A 17,500-nucleotide genomic window follows, 5' to 3' on the forward strand; every position below is an offset into this window, starting at 1 on the left:
ATATATATATATATATATAAATGTATGTATGTATGTGTGTGTGTGTGTGTGTGTGTGTGTGTGTGTGTGTGTGTGTGTACATATATATAAACACATATATGTAAATACACACACACAGTGCTTGTGCGAGTTCTTTCGTGGGAGGAAAAATAGGGACACCTTTCAGGCATATGTAATTCTGGGAGTTTTTTTTTTTTTTTTTTTTTTTTATGATGGCAGGAAGCACAGTAATTTTTATATTTATTTTCATATCAATCTAAAACAATAATTTTCAAACCTTGGAGAGAATCCACTTTGAATGTCTAGTGTGATGATCAAGGCCTACAATTAAGGATTTTTTCATAGTCAAGATATTTCAACACTGGATATAAAAGGCAATACTGGTACTTATTTATTAAGGAAACTACTTATAATACTTATTTATTAAGGAAATTTTATGTCTGTCCTGAACCAGGGGTGTTTTAAACCTTTTCTCAAAATTTTATTTATTCATTTGTTCATTGTTACTCATTATATTTCAAATTCGCATTTTTTTTCTCTCTCTCTCGTAAAACCAATGGTGTCTCAGCATTAAAAAAAAAAAAAAAAAAAAAAAAAAAAAACGCACACAAAAACAAACATATAACGTTTTAAAGGATTTTTGAATACATCACTTTCTATGCAAATTAGTTTTCTTCCAAACAACTTATTTAGAATCACCAACCGCTCATTACGCCCAGAGACACCAAAATAATATACAAATATATAATTTCAGAATTGTATTTCCTCGTGGCTAGAATTTTCCTCAGGTTTCTTAAGCCTTTAGACATATTTATACGTTCTTTATTTTTTTTTTCAAAATATTTAGACATTTTTGTTTATTAGCTTATTCTATTTGTTTTATCTATTATGTTTTTTCGTTTATCACAGGTTATTTTTATTATTATGGTTATTGTTATCATTATCATCATCATCTTCGTCATTATTATCATTCTTATTATTCTTATTATCGTTATTATTATTATTATTATTATTATCATTATCATTATATTATTATTATTATTTATTATTATTATTATTATTATTATTATGATGACGATGATGATGATGATGATGATGATGATGATTATCATTAATCTTATTCTTATCATTATCAATATAATCATTACTATGATGATGATTCATCATCAGTATTAGTAGTAGCAGTAGTAGTAGTAGTGCTGGTATTATTATTATTATCATTATGATTACTATTGCTGTTTTATTACTGTTAAAATAATAATAATAACAATTATTATTATTATTATTATTATTATTATTATTATTATTATTATTATTATTGTTATTGTCATTGTTATTTCTATTGTTATTATTATTGTTATTGTTATTGCTATTGTTATTGTTGTTGTTGGTTTTCTTGTCGATGTTCTTATTATTATATCATTATTATTACTATCATCATTTTTGTTAGTATTATTATCATTATCATTGTCATTATTATTATTGTTATCATTATTTTATACCTGGTTACATTGTTTAATATCAAATTCGGTTCTCATACATGGTTTTGATTATTGAATTATCATTATCATAATAATGATAATAATGATGACAATAATGATAATAACAATAACAATAATAATATTTTTCATTATTATGATTACATATTATCATTATCGTTATTATTATTATTATCATTATTATTATTATTATTATTATTATTATTATTATTATTATTATTATTATTATTATTATTATTATTATTATTATTATTATTATTATTATTATTATTATTATTACTATTATTATTATTATTATTATTGTTATTATTATTAATATTATTATCATTATCATTAACATAATTAACATCAGTAACATAACAATGACGCAGTTCATGACGTCACGAACATTGAAAATGCAGCCAAAACGGCGCGAAATCTACTCCGTCTGAACCAGATACCTTGTGTGTTGTGAAGTTCTGCGTGCCGACGTTTTATTGTTAATGCGATCCTGTTTTAAAGCTTCATCTTGATTGGATTATTAATCTAAAGAATGAACCAAGTGATTACTGATCATTTTTACCCCTGCTCTTGATTCAGTATCTTATGAGGACTCGCAAGGAGCGGGATTTTTTTACTAATGTTTTACGAACTGATTTCATTAAGCATGAAATGAGTTTTGCAGATGCATCTAAGAAGTGTTACTTGTACACTTTTTAAATGCATCTTAAAGACGTGTACATGATGATTATAACTAAAAACTAAAGGAGCTCAAGTTTATATAAGTAAGAAACCCAAAGGCTCAACGTCAAGGAGTTAGTAAAATACTCGGTTTTGTTAATGCCTCGATGCATACTATCATTATCATTATCATTATCATTATCATTGTTATTATCACTATCGCCATTATTATCACTATTACCATCATCGTCATCAACATCATCATCATCATCATCATCATCATCATCATCATCATCATTATCCCTATCATTATTACTACTATTATTATTACTACTATTATTATTATTACTATTATTATTATTACTATTATTATTATTATTATTATTATTATTATTATTATTATTACTATTATTATTATTACTATTATTCTTAATTATATTATTATTATTACTATTATTATTGCTATTATTATTATTGCTATTGTTATTATTGCTATTATTCTTATTACTATTCTTCTTCTTCTTATTATTATTATTATTATTATTATTATTATCATTATTATTATTATTATTATTATTATTATTATTATTATTATTATTATTACTATTATTATTATTACTATCACTATTATTAATATTATTATTATCACTATTATCATTATTACTATTACTATTATTAGTATTGGGCCGCGGTGGTCGAATGGTTAGAGCATCGGACTCATGACTGTCACGACGGCAATCTGAGTTCGAGGGTTCGAGTCACCGGCCGGCGCGTTGTTCCCTTGGGCAAGGAACTTCACCTCGATTGCCTACCTAGCCACTGGGTGGCCAAGCCAGCCCAAGTCAGTGCTGGTCCCAAGCCCGGATAATTAGAGAGAATGATTCCCTAAAAGGTAACACCGGCACTCTCCGTGGAAAGGAACTGGGGACCCTACCACGTACTCACTCCAAGAGCATCACACCATGAAAAAACTAAGTATCATGCTGTGACCACGGCGGCTCAGACATGAACCTACCGTTAAAAGAAGAAGATTATTAGTATTACTATTATTAATATTATTATCATTACTATTATTATTATTACTATTATTATTATTACTTTATTATTATTAATATATTATTATTATTATTATAATATTATATTATTATATTAATTATTATTATATATATAATGTTATTATTATATTATTATTATATTATTATTATTATATATTATCATATTATATTATTATTATTAACAATTATTATTATTATTATATTTATTATATTATTATTATTATCATTATTATTATTATTATTATTGTTATTCCTTCCTTTTATTAGTACTATCATTACTAACATCATTATTATCATCATTATTATTATCATTATTATTACTATCATCGTCATTATTATTATTAATATTGTTATTGTTTTTTAGCATGATTATCATCAGTAACATTATCATTATCATTGCCATTATCATTATTAATATAATTTTTTATCATTATTATTTTCATTATCATCATTAATATCATTATCTGTATCATTATCATCATCATTATTATCTGTATCATTATCATCATCAATATCATTATCTGTGTCATTATCATCATTGTCCTTATCATTATCATCATCACCCTTATCAGCTTTATTATCATAATTATGATTATTACAATAACTATTACTATTATAGTTTTTATTGTTGCTAATACTATTGCAGTGTATGGCCGATCTTGCCCGAACTCACATCTTCCTCGGGCGCCATGTGGTTGAGGCCGAGTCTTGACCTTGCCACATGCCTGCCTCTTCTACCACGAAGTTACGCGGTACCTTCACCGAAGAGTCCTGCGCCCTGATTGTGGTATATATATATATATATATATATATATATATATATATATATATATATATATATATATATATATATATATATGAACCGTATTCATATTGACAAATGTAGACAAGGTATGAATGAGAATAAATATCTTCACAATACAAGAGATGTATCTGACCGGTTTCGATTGCGTCTTCGTCAGAAATACATGTATTTCTGACGAAGACGCAATCGAAACCGGTCAAATACATCTCTTGTATTGTGAAGATATTCATTCTCATTCATACCTTGTCTACATATATATATACATATATATATATATATATATATATATATATATATATATATAATATATATATATATATATATATATATATATATATAATATATACATATATATACACACACAATATATATATATATATATATATATATATATATATATATATATATATATATATATATATATATATATATATAAGACCCTCTTGGACTACCGAATGCCGACTCAACCAATACATCGGCTTCCAGCGCGTGCTGCGTCAGGCCCTGTTTTGGACACTGGGTAGGTGAAGTGGTCTCATTAGCCCTGGTCCCCGCCTATGTCCCGAGGAGGAATAAATGGTGTGGGAACCCTGTGATGCTGCCTTTGTCCTGGACGAGGCGTCTCGGGCTCCATTTCCGCTAAAGAAGCGGGCGCACTCACTATTCACCCGCGAGATGCTGCCGCCTCGATCGTCTTGCAACTCGCCCTCTCGGCTTGAGTGCGCCATCACTTCGCAATACCCCCCCCCCCCATTAAGATTCTGGGCTATCCGCTCCACAAGCTGGCGTGTTGAGTACAGCACACCCGCCTGGATGCTGGTCCTCGCCCGCCTTGCATCCTCGCCCTCTAGTCTGGAGCGTACTATAAAGTCCTCGCTTTTTTCAAGAATCGGGTGCGCACCCGCACGAGGCTGGTGCATCCCCCGTCATCTGCGCCTCCCGGCTCGAGAGTGACTTCATAACCAACGCCACTAGAGTTAATGTGGTTATTTTTATGACCATAGAACTCATTTAAAACCAAAGCTAATTACTTGCATGGCGTTGAAGTCGCCAAGAAAAATAAAGATTTGTTTATTTTCAAAGTCGAATACTGAAAATATGTACAGTCCGGAATGCAGAGTTTTCACTTAAACTGTGTATTATCAGTTTTCATTAGCATTCTTTCCCTTATTTCTCATTTTCTATTGTCCTTTCTCCCTTTTCTCTTCAGTGATGTTTCCAAAGTGTCATAACAACTCCTGAAGGGAGAAATGGTCGTCACATTCTCTCTCTCTCTCTCTCTCTCTCTCTCTCTCTCTCTCTCTCTCTCTCTCTCTCTCTCTCTCTCTCTCTCTCTCTCTCTCACTCACTTAATGGTTGTTTGGGTCCTTTGGACTGTCGAACTATCGGGTTGGTCTTCCGGTACTTTGCGTATTTTCTTCTTTTCGCTCTATGCCAAAGGCATGGCCTGGGGCTCTATTTCGGGGTATAAGAACTTTTGCCCTGTCCGGTGGTTCTGCTCTTAGTGTTATTAGACCTGTGCTCTCTTGGATTTACCTCGCTTCGTGCCAGGATTGTTGAATTCGTGTGTCACCAAAATGAAGTGTTATTTAAGGTTGCATGTAGGAGACACCTGGTCTCTTTTGGTGTGACATGCCAGATCAGTACTTTGTGAAATCCAGGAGTTAGAGAGCCTAGAAAGACTAAGTGATATAGAGGAACACTTTCTTGAGGATCCGTACCTCCAGTCTTGCCACCAACCTTAACAACTAAGTTATCGCTTTGTTTTCTTTCCTCTCAGCTTAAGGATCCGTACCGCCTGGGAGAAAGAACTTTTTTTTACTTTTTCTCGATGTGTTGTCTCGGCTGATTCCTGTCTGACCTTGTGGGTGTACAGGCAGTCTTCGTGATCTGTGCCCTTTGGTGTTATTTTCCATTTTACTTGACTTTCGTCGCTAAATTATTTCTTACACTGCATTTTTAAATCTATAATTCTTTTTTAGAGTTTGTCAGCATTAATTTTTCTCTCCAATTTTTCAAAGTTAATCACCATTCTGGGTGTATAGATTAACTTCATTAACTTAAGGATCCCAGTTTTTGTGCTGACTCCCTGGGCAAAAACACTTAATGGAGTTGGGACGCCAACTTAGGGGTGAGTACAAGTTTATCTGGTATCTTTAAGAACATCTGGTGTTGGTTTTAATGTGCATTACCCTCGCTGTGATATAATGGTGATGCACATATCTTTATCTACTTTCGTCATTGAATTATCTGTAGAACTCCCTAATGAGTGCAATTTGCTCGTTAAATAAACCTCGTACCATCGTAGAGCTGTACTCAGTCCCAGCCAGAAAAATAAATGATAATTACTACCTCTAAGTTCTGGTTCTGACCACGGCTGAATGTTTAAAACTTTCTCGGACTGGGGTCTCCTAAATAGCACATTGCTGGTTACTCTGATATCTCGCAACTACTGAAACGTTCGAAAAAGGCTATATGAATCGGAGCATGTTAAGCAGATATTCTAGAACAGACCACAAGCTTTGCCATACCTGGGTTTCCTCTTCCAGCAGGTGGATGCTCAAACCGAAGGGGAAAATGATCACGTCCACGCAGGCGCTTAGCCTACGTTATCTCCCTTTACAGATTTACACATTTTCACATCCAACATTCAGCACATATATTCTGCATTTTCCTTCCACCCTTCTCTTATGCAACATTCACACTCTCATACACAACACACACGGTGGCAGCGTGCCGTAGGCCTGGAACCTTACATCTGTTCACTGCAGACAAATCTTTTCCTGAACAAAACCCTTTTATTCTCGGTTGAGCCCGAACTCAGCCAGACACGTTGAGATTTGCTGAGTCTACGCCGCTACAATTACCTTTATCTTTATCTTTATTATTATTACCATTATTATTATTATTATTATTATTATTATTATTATTATTATTATTATTATTATTATTACTATCGTTATTATTATCATTATCATTATTATTATCATTATCATCATCATCATGACTAATATTATTATTTAATAGTATTATTATCATTAGCATTATACATACCATTATTGGTAATATCATTATCATTGTCAGGATAATGAAAATAATAATACCTATAATAATAATAATGATAACGATAATGATAGTAACAATCATTATAATAATGATACTACTACTTCTACTAATACTAATAATGATGATGATGATGATGATGATAAAAACTTCAACAACAATAATGGTAATAATAATGATATTAATAATACCCATGCAATTCTGTAAATAGTATTATATTTGGATGTCAGTAAGCGAGTGTCTGAGTGTTTGCATAGGTGTTTCTGTACGTGCATGTATGATTATAAATTTGCTTGCTTATGTGTATGGCACACAAAACAACAATTTAATATGCCGATAAAAACTTTATTCAGTACCATATAAGGCAAATGTACACCAAGGTCATATGCCATAGTACAAGATTCATACATAAGTGTAACTGCCAGTAAAATAAATATGCATATAATGGTTCTGTGTGGTAGTGATGCGTACACAAGAAAACCGACCACACATGGGCTAGTATACCCTAAGATGGCTACAACCTATTTATTGTGTAATGATCAGAAAGCAGGAAAATTGAGCATCAAGAAAAATACTCGTTCGGTAATAAGGTAAAGACACAGTGCAAAGTTACACTATAAAGTTACATGGGTGATACATTGAGGGAAGTTGAATAATCAGGTAAGTTATTTTTCAGTCCTAAGGTTAAGATATAATGAAAAGTTACTTGGGTTATATAGGGAAAAGTGGAGGATATCAATATTAATATCAATATTAAGTCAAAGACAGAATGGATATGTTACGTGGATGATGTATCAAGAAAAGTGTGATATCAAGAAAATGCTTCTTCAAAGTTAACGAAAGTATAATGAGGGAAATTATGTGCTTTCCTCTATGATTTATCAAGAGAAGCAAAGATTACATTCGACGAACTGAAACCGGGCATCCTGAATGACTTGAGTTTCCTAAAATACCGATCCGCGTCATTTACCGATTCTTATTTTCTCATTTTCTCCATTTTGGAAGCATTTCGTGAAGATTTTTTTTTGCAAGAATTGTTTGTGGTTCGTTGTTCGTCGATAGCCATTATAGGGTAAGGGAGTTCAACAGTCAGCCCAAGGTCTGAAAAAAAGATATATATTTTAGTTCTCCGATTTACATTCCTGTTTCATTCCATTTTAACAATTTCAGGTATGAGTGTTGACGTGTGTGTGTGTGTGTGTGTGTGTGTGTGTGTGTGTGTGTGTGTGTGTGTGTGTGTGCATTTCCATTTTTTATAGTATTGTGCATGCGTGAACCGTCGTACCAAGGTCGTGTGTTTCGAATACAAGAATCGAAACTCACGATTCGCATATTTAAAAAATTTTAATATGGAAAATAAATACGCTAAAGATAATTTACATTCGCGCATAAGAAGAGTGAATCTTCAAAATCCTTCAAACCTAAGCAGGGACCATATTGTTCGGACGTTCGAGACAAAAATCGTGTCCGAATAAGAGTTTTGACCACCCATTACTACAGCCTCATCCCGTGAATGATGCTTCGAAACCCTTCAAACCTAAACAACAAGGGACGTTCGAAACAGCATTCGAACCGTGTCCGAATAAGAGTTTTCGACCACAACTCACCTTATATTACCGTGAAGCAGATCGAGAATCCAGTGAAGACTTCAGACTTATCGGAAGAGAATACGATCGTCACTGCGTTTGTTGAAGAGGTCGTGAAGGTGGGCAAGGTAGTTCCACAGTATTTGGTCCTGTTCGTAGCGGAAATGTGCTTAGATTGAGAACGAGAAGGAAATGCGCGAGAGGACGAGGGCACTGATAGGTGATACCATTCACCAATACGTATATTAACTTTAGTATATATATATATATATATATATATATATATATATATATATATATATATATATTATCAACTGTATTATTGTATTTCATTAGAGATATTATATTTCACTAAATACATAACCATATTTCATTACGCATATCAGTATATTCCATTACATTCCATATGTTTCATTTAAATATAATTGTTACAATTCTCTGCATACGTTGCCATATTTCGTCACAAATTTCATTTCCTATTTCCATCATTGTCTTCAATATATTTCATTTTCTACATTTTATTACAACTAAAGAATAACAATAATAGTAGGAGTAATGATAATGAATAAATAAATAACTGAAACAAATGCTTATCATTTCATCTTACGTTGACGGAAGAGACGTGTCGTAGATCTGGAAGTAGTCGAACCCGCACGTCGGTGGACTTCCTTCCAAATGGAACGCCAAATACTCGAATCTAATGGTGGATCCAGCAGGAGCGCTGATGGTGAGGGTGCAGTCCACGAAGGTCGGGTAAGTGCCTGGATACCCGGGGGAGTTGATCAGACCGCCAGTGCTCGAGGTAATGGCGGTGTCGCTGCATACTGCAATGGAGAGGGGGGGTGGTGGTATTGCACGGTAAGAGTGAGAGGGAAGTGTATGTGTGCAGCATTTAATTCAAATACGTGCATGTAGATGCAATCGCGTGTATGTATAGGTGTACACAAACACATAAAATATACACACACAAACATGCACGCATGCACACACACACACACACACACACACACACACACACACACACACACACACACACACACACTTGCACACACTTGCACACTGATATACACATATAAACAAGAAGAGTGAACCGAAGCAGCTGCACGAACCCGCATAAGTCGGTCCCTGAGTACAGTCGAACTGCAAAAAGAAAAGAGAATGTAAGCAAAAGAACAAAAAAAAAAAAAAAAACAAGCAAAAAAAAAAAAAAAAAAAGGGGGGAAGAGAAAGAGCGAGCGAGAAAGAGAGAGAGAGAGAGAGAGAGAGAGAGAGAGAGAGAGAGAGAGAAAGAGAGAGAGAGAGAGAGGAAGATGGGGAATAAAAAATGAGAGAGTACGGAAGGAAGAGCGAGAGAGAAAGCGTTAAACCCTGAAGCACTGTTTATAGAACTGACAAATAATAATCATAAAAATTATCAAAATAATATGTAATCACAAGAGAAAAATCACTTATTCATCTCATCCTTCCAATATGACAAACTACAAACTACCAAACTTTAGGTACTCCATCCCCATAAACATAAACCAAATCGAATCACGCATATTCCTAAGTATATTAAATAGATTGAAAAAAAACGCTCTTTTCCACAGTCACGAAGAGTATATCCTATACTCACGCAGGTGGTAGAGAGAGAAGCCTGGAAACCTCTGTTTACTTGGCTGGAATCCGAGAAGAAACTGAAGTCGACAGTGTTAGCGGCTGAAGTGAAGCCAACTGGGTTAGCGGTCCCGCAGTACGAGTTGCTGTTGCGTTGTCAGTATCCAGAGGGAAAAATACAGGGAGAAATGTGGGTGGTTAGTTTTTGTGAAAAGTGTAGGTCTGGCGATTGTGGAGTATATGTGTATTTATTTGTTTAATTGTCTATTTGGCTGTCTGTTTGCTTGTCCAAATATCTCTGTCTGTCTGTCTATTAATGTATATATACAGTATATATATATATATATATATATATATATATATATATATATATATATATATATAATATTCATATCTATATGTCTATTCATCAATATACCCATCTATCTATCCATATATAAATATATAGCACTCACACACACACACACACACACACACACACACACACACACACACACACACACACACACACACACACACACACACACACACACACACACACACAATTCCCCCAGAACATACACAGGCAGAATTACAACCACTTTCCACCTTTTTTTTATCCAATACACCTCACCTGGTTACGCCATCGGTGACATTCACATAATCATAAGGGCACCTTTCCAGCTCCACCTGACAGTACTCCACGATAATTCTGCAGTAACTCGGAGCCACAACACTAAGGGAACATGACGCGTCGTTGTCATAGGGGTAAGGGTAGCCAGGGCTGTGGACTTGAACGCAACTGCCCTCAGCAAGGGAATAGGTGCCTGTCGGCTCACACACCGATACTGGTATACGTGGAGAGAATGATTGAGAGATGAAATAGATAAAGATGGATAAGTAAATTGTTGATAATGATTATCATTATGGTGATGATATGATAATGACGATGATGGTAATGATGATGAAGTTGATGATAATGATAATACTGTTAAAACAATAATGGTAAAAAATGTCCCTTATAAACAGCTTTGTATGGGATTCTTGATATTATATTGAGCACACAGATACAGTCCTTCACATGACCATACAGGGTGATACACAAAACTAGAGATGGTATTTAAAAAAATAATGATATCCAATCATCAACCCTATAGACTACACCAGTCAATAACATTCCATGGATCGAAAGCTCTAGAGTTCATTAATAGAGCATCCTGAAGGCGATGGTCAGAAACTGATTTTGAAATACCAAGAGGTAAAATGGTAACAAAATGAGATTGATACTGAATGATGAAAGTGTTTGATACTCACCTCTGTTCTGGGGGCAAGGGCAAGACGGAACCGGCCATTCTGTTGATAGCGAGAGTGGCATTATAGATTACTTTCAGTAGGAAACATTCTCATATAGGCATAATTACTTCTAAGATGACTTTTGTTTCTTCAATTACCTTAAAGAGCTATTTTTTTTTCTGTCTGCGAAGTGTGTTTTTATCGTTTCATTACTCTGAGGCGAATAACATTAATCTGACTTTGCACATATCATTAAAGAATTAAGTATTTTCTTTCTCATTTTCATTTTCTTTATTTTTCATTCTCTTTTTTTTCTTTTTTCTTTCTTTCATTGTCTTTTCTCATTTTTCTCATTTTTGTTTTTTATTTTCTTTCCATTGCCCTCCCCTTTTTTTCTAATTTCCGACCTGTTTTCATTTTCTAATTTTTTTTCTTTTTTTAAGAATTTAATTCTTTTTTATTTTCCTTTCATTTTATTTGTTTTTCTTCATATCCTTTTTCATTTTAATCATTTTAATTTTTATTTATTTTCGTTTTTTTCATTTTTTTTTCCATTTTCCTTGTTTTCATATTCCTTTTCTCATCTCACCTGGCAGACAGCAGAAGCACATCCTCCCCCCACACAGCCTGCGCCTCGTCCTGCCACTGGGACACATGGACTTCCTCGGCACGCAGTATCCCTTCTTCCTGCGGCATCGCGACTTCCTTCTGCAGGGAGGAGCGCAGCACCTGGAGAGAAAAGGAAAAGGAGAGGAGAGAAGAGGTAGAGAGGGAGGGAGGGAGGGAGGGAGGGAGATAAAGAGAGGGAGAGAGTGGGAAAGAGAGAGGGGGAGGGAGAGTGGGAAAGAGAGGGAGAGAGAGAGTGGGAAAGAGAGAGGGAGGGAGGGAGTAGAAAGATACAGAGTGAGTGAGAGAGAGAGAATGAAGAAATGTATTATTGCTTTTGCGAACGAGGGAGAGAGGATTAGTTGTTAAAAAATGATAATAATGAATAAAATAAAAAGTTCGTCTCACTCCCCCCAAAATAACAATAATAATACAAATAACGATAACAACGATAATAAATCCTAGACCAAATTTGTTCATTTACTCCCACCCCCTGTTCCCCCAATAAGAAAAGCCAATTATATTAAATAGAAAACTCTCATTTATTTAGCACATTTCGCCAATAAAAAACTGCCCCCTTTTGTACCATTGGTTAGTCGTCTCGCAGAAGTTGACCAGCCGCCGCTTGTCCGTGCAGGTGGCCGGGTCTGTCAGCCACTCTCCCCGGTACCAGTTGAGGCATTTTCTGTTGCTACAAGGGTCTGGCGGGAGAGGAAAGCCGGTTGTGGAGAGCTGCTGCGTTTTTAAGTCTTTTTGGTGTTTTTTTTTTATTTCCTCTTATTACTTTGTTTTTCATAGGGAGTGCTTGGGTTAAGAGAGTGGCAGAGGGAGAGGGGGAGTGGGAGTGGGTGGGAGAGATGGGGAGAGAGGGAAAGGGAGAAGGAGGAGATAGATAGAGAGAGAGAGGGAGGGCAAGGGACTGGGGGAGATTGGGGGAGAGGAAGAGGGAGAAGGAAAAGGAGAGAGGGAGAGAGAGAGAGAGAAAGAGAGAGCGAGAGAGAGAGAGAGAGAGAGAGAGAGAGAAGAGAGACTGAAAAATGGAGAGAAACCGAACGTACAAGAGCAGTAAACCAAACAGACAAAGGAAAATAGAAGACCAAAGGCGGGACCGACTCACTGACTCTCAAGCCGACCTCGAAGCCGTCGAGCTCCAGGGCCCGAGCGAAGGCGTCCGAGCCCGAGGGGTTGCAGCACACGGCGCCCCCGGCGCCCCCGCAGGCCGACGCCGCCACCGAGGGCGAGCGGCAGCTCCCGGCGGACACGCAGCGGCCTCCGTCTGCGCGGCACTGCTGCGAGCGGGAAGTGCCAGCGGCCACCTGCTGAGGTTGCGCCAGAGGAGGGCGATGGGAGTTCGGTGTGATGTGGTATATGTAGGCGCATATGCCTGTAGATACATACGCTCATACGTGCACACACACACACCACACCACACCACACACACACACACACACACACACACACACACACACACACACACACACACACACACACACACACACACACACACACACACACACACACACACACAACACACAAAGCACACACACACACACACACACACACACACACACACACACACACACACACACACACACAAGAACAATATATATATATATATATATATATATATATATATATATATATATATATATGTGTGTGTGTGTGTGTGTGTGTGTGTGTGTGTGTTTTGAAATGGAAAAAAATGGAGACAATCCCCCTCATTCATCTCTCCCCGACACGTACCTTTGGCGACCTACTCTGATAGCTGTTGCCCTCCTGCCCACCCAGCCTCCCACCCACCACTACCCACTCAGTCACCACCCACCCACCATCCCATTCACCAGCCCACCACCCGGCCCGCCCGCCCACCGCCCGGCCCACCCGCCCACCACCCACCTTCGCTCCGCCCAGAAAGAGGACTGCTGCCAGAAGGAGCATTTTTAACCCAGCCATCTTGTCTATCTGTAAAAGAAAAAGAAAAAAATGCTTGGATGGTTATTATTTCATTTCTTCTTTAATTATTCCTTCCACAGCGAGAGTCGGTTGCATTAACGAAATTCTTTTGTTGTTGTTCTCTGCAAAGAAAAGGTGGTATAATGATGGTTTTCTAACTTTTACTTTTTTGACTTGTGAATTGTAGAGATCTAGTTAAATAAGCGAAGCTAATCCAGCCACTGGGGGAGCAAGCCAGCTCAACGCGCTGCCGGTCCCAAGCCCGGATAAATGGAGAGGGTTGGGCTTAGGAAGGGCATCCACCCATATTCGAAGTATGACTCCAATGCTAGGATGCCACTACACACACACAACAGAGGAAGAGGCAAACCGAAGACAAGACTGAGCAACAACATCAAAGATATTTGCGGGCTGACGATGGTACAAGCGGAAAGAAAAGCGCAAGATCGAGTTGAGTGGCGAAGGATGTGGAGAGGTCCACGGCTGCTCAAACATGAGCATACCGTTATTGATGATGATGATGACTGGCCGAGGAAGAGCATTGGCGGAGTTGATGTGGGGAAGGAAAGTGGACATTATGTGTGTGCAGGAAACTAGATGGAGTGGCAATAAGTCGAAAGAGTTGGGAGACGGATACAAGTTAATCTATGGAAGTGCAAATTTGGACAAAAGAAATGGTGTTGGAATAATAGTGTCGGAAAAATTTAAGAGTGCAGTTGTGGAAGTTAATAGAAAAAATGATAGAATTTTATGGATAAAGCTGGCTCTTGAGGAGTTTGAGATCAGCGTATTTAATGTGTACGCCCCTCAGACGGGTTGCACCGATGATGAAAAGGGATGAGTTTGGATAACACTACAGGATGAATTTGAGAAGAGTGCTGAAGACGAAAGATGGCGTCAGGAAGGGCATCCAGCCATAAAAGATATCTGCCAGAACCAAATCATCATGGCAACCCCATATAAGAATGGGATTGAGGCCGCGGTAGCCGAGTGGTTAGAGCATCGAACTCAAGATTGTCACGACGGCAAATCTGAGTTCGTTCGAGTCACCGGCCGGCGCGTTGTTCCCTTGGGCAAAAAAATTCACCTCGATTGCCCACCTAGCCACTGGGTAGGCAAGACAGCCCTCGGTCCCGGGCCCGAGTGAGTGGAGAAGGATTGGCGTCAGGAAGAGCATCCGGCCATAAAAGATATCTGCCAGAACCAAATCATCATGGCGACCCCATATAAAAATGGGATAAAGCTAAGAAAAAGAAGAAGAAGCTGAAGACGAAAGATGTGTTATCGGTGGAGACTTAAATGGGCGTGTTGGGAGAGGATCCGGTGTTATCAGCCGAGTGCACGGAGGGATGTGTTATGGCCAGGGAAATGAGGATGGAGAACGTGTTATTGATTTTGCCATCTCTAACGATATGGTTATCAGTAACACTATTTTTACGAAACGACAAGAACATCTTATCACGTACAAGAGTGACGGAAGAGTTAGCCAAATAGACTACCTCTTATATCGTAGGAGAAATATGGTTGAGATAATAAACTGTAAGGCAACACCGACTGGTCGTGATGGATTTGAACATCAAGGTATCCCGAGTGCATAGCACACCGAAACCTGGACCTAAGAAGGTCAAATGGCATAGATTGAAGGATCAGGAGAAGAAAGAAGAGTTCAAAGAGAGAGTACTCGGGCAAATTAGCCAAGAAATTGAAGATCTAAACTCCTGGGGGAATGAAGCAGCAGAATTTGTGATACGAGCAGGAAAAGAGATTTTAGGAGAAACTAGTGGAAAGATCAGGAAAGATAAAGAAACTTGGTGGTTCAATGATGAAGTACAACAGGCAATAACGGAGAAGAAGGAGGCTAAGAAGAAATCGGAAATCTCCTTATCCGAGAGAAATAAAAAAGAATATAAGACCAAGAATAAAGAGGCAAAGAGAGCAGTGGCAATAGCTAAGAGCAGGGCTCACGATCAGTTGTATAAAGATCTAGACAGCAAGGAAGGACAGGGAAAGGTTTTTCAACTGGCGAAGACAAGGAATAAAAGCACAAAACATATCGTGCATATTAGGCAAACGAAAGATGAGAATGGAAATATCATTAGAACAGAACAAGGCAAAATCAAGAGATGGGAACAATATTTCTCTAAATTCCTGAACGAGGAAAATGAACGGCTGATCAGAGGTGATGGGGACGCTAACCAGGGTGCAGTCTTGGAAATATCAAGGATAGAGGTGCAACAGGCGCTGAAGAAGATGAAAAACGGGAAAGCCACGGGACCAGACGGCGTCCCCATAGAAGCCTGGAAAGCGATGGGAGAGGAAGGCATTGACGTGTTTTGGATGCTGATGGGGAAGGTGATGGATGAATATCCCGACAGTATGGAAAGAAAGCATATTAATACCGATTTTCAGAGAGAAAGGAGATGTCCAAAATTTAAGAGAAAAGATGTCCAAAATTGTGAAAATTATAGAGGCATGAAACTAATGTCACATACTTTGAAACTATTAGAAAGAATAACAGATGGCCGAATAAGACAGGAAGCGTTTATTGGAAGACAACAACTGGGCTTCATGAAAGGAGCAGGAACGGTGGACGGGATATTCTGCCTTACACGTGTCTAGGTCTATAGAACAACACGTTACACGTGTTGTTTATAGACCTAGAGAAAGCTTATGATAGAGTGCCGAGACAGGAAGTGTGGAGATGTATGCGCAAGCGAGGAGGGACGGAGAAATACGTGAGAATGATTCAAGAGACTTATAAGAATGTTATCACCAAGGTCCGATGCACAGTAGGAATGACAGATGGGTTTGGGGTTAAGGTTGGCTTGCGCCAAGGCTCGGCCCTCGGCCCAATACTGTTCAATGTGGTTATGATATAATGATAGAGGAAGTGCTTGAAGAGCCACCATGGTGCATACTGTATGCCGATGACATCGTGTTGGTGGCGGAGACGAAGTAGGAGCTACAGAGAAAGATGGAAAGATGGAGAACTGCACTGGAGAGTAGAGAGCTGAAGATAAGCAGGAAACAGACAGAGTATTTCACAATGGACACAGGAGATCAACAGTCAACGATACAAATAGATGAATTGAACCTGAAGAGAGTGGACCACTTTAAGTATTTGGGAGCGATGGTTGAGGAAGATGGCAGCATGGGAAGAGAGATTAAACACCGAATTCAATGTGGTTGGAATAATTGGAGAAAGGTTTCGGGAGTGATCTGCGACAAGGGAGTGCCCATAAAGTTGAAGGGAATGGTACATAAGTCTGTGGTCAGACCAGAGAAGAAACGAAGATCATGTGGGAAGACAGGCAATGGAAATGGAAATAGAGGGAAACAGACCAAGAGGAAGGCCTAAGACCAGATGGAAGGATGTTGTTCAAAAAGATATGAGGGAGAAACATC

The 17,500-nt window shown here is 37.4% G+C and overlaps 2 protein-coding genes across 3 annotated transcripts in view; one reads left to right on the plus strand and one right to left on the minus strand.

Moving 5' to 3' along the window:
• Positions 1-7,406: 7,406 nt before the first annotated feature.
• LOC119568041 (cubilin-like) overlaps positions 7,407-17,500 on the minus strand; it is an 11,207-nt gene continuing 1,113 nt past the window's right edge. Inside the window, exons 2-12 of one of the 2 annotated variants that reach the window (XM_037916432.1) lie at positions 14,039-14,104; positions 13,260-13,458; positions 12,729-12,843; positions 12,126-12,265; positions 11,558-11,596; positions 10,878-11,091; positions 10,284-10,410; positions 9,778-9,808; positions 9,276-9,492; positions 8,690-8,817; positions 7,407-8,183 (exon numbers count right to left, since the gene is read on the minus strand). In XM_037916432.1, the coding sequence (XP_037772360.1) occupies positions 8,691-8,817; positions 9,276-9,492; positions 9,778-9,808; positions 10,284-10,410; positions 10,878-11,091; positions 11,558-11,596; positions 12,126-12,265; positions 12,729-12,843; positions 13,260-13,458; positions 14,039-14,095 (1,266 nt within the window). In that variant the 5' untranslated portion in view covers positions 14,096-14,104 and the 3' untranslated portion in view covers positions 7,407-8,183; position 8,690. Of the gene's footprint in view, positions 8,184-8,689; positions 8,818-9,275; positions 9,493-9,777; positions 9,809-10,283; positions 10,411-10,877; positions 11,092-11,557; positions 11,597-12,125; positions 12,266-12,728; positions 12,844-13,259; positions 13,462-14,038; positions 14,105-17,500 lie in introns of both variants that reach the window. The other variant, XM_037916431.1, reaches the window with a different exon arrangement.
• On the plus strand, positions 15,659-16,714 carry LOC119568265. Its single transcript, XM_037916723.1, has 2 exons — positions 15,659-15,931; positions 16,013-16,714. Exons 1-2 carry the CDS (start codon positions 15,659-15,661, stop codon positions 16,712-16,714), a joined length of 975 nt encoding a protein of 324 aa, XP_037772651.1.

This window comes from Penaeus monodon, chromosome 43 (genome assembly GCF_015228065.2).
Source record: "Penaeus monodon isolate SGIC_2016 chromosome 43, NSTDA_Pmon_1, whole genome shotgun sequence".
Classification (NCBI taxonomy): domain Eukaryota; kingdom Metazoa; phylum Arthropoda; class Malacostraca; order Decapoda; family Penaeidae; genus Penaeus; species Penaeus monodon.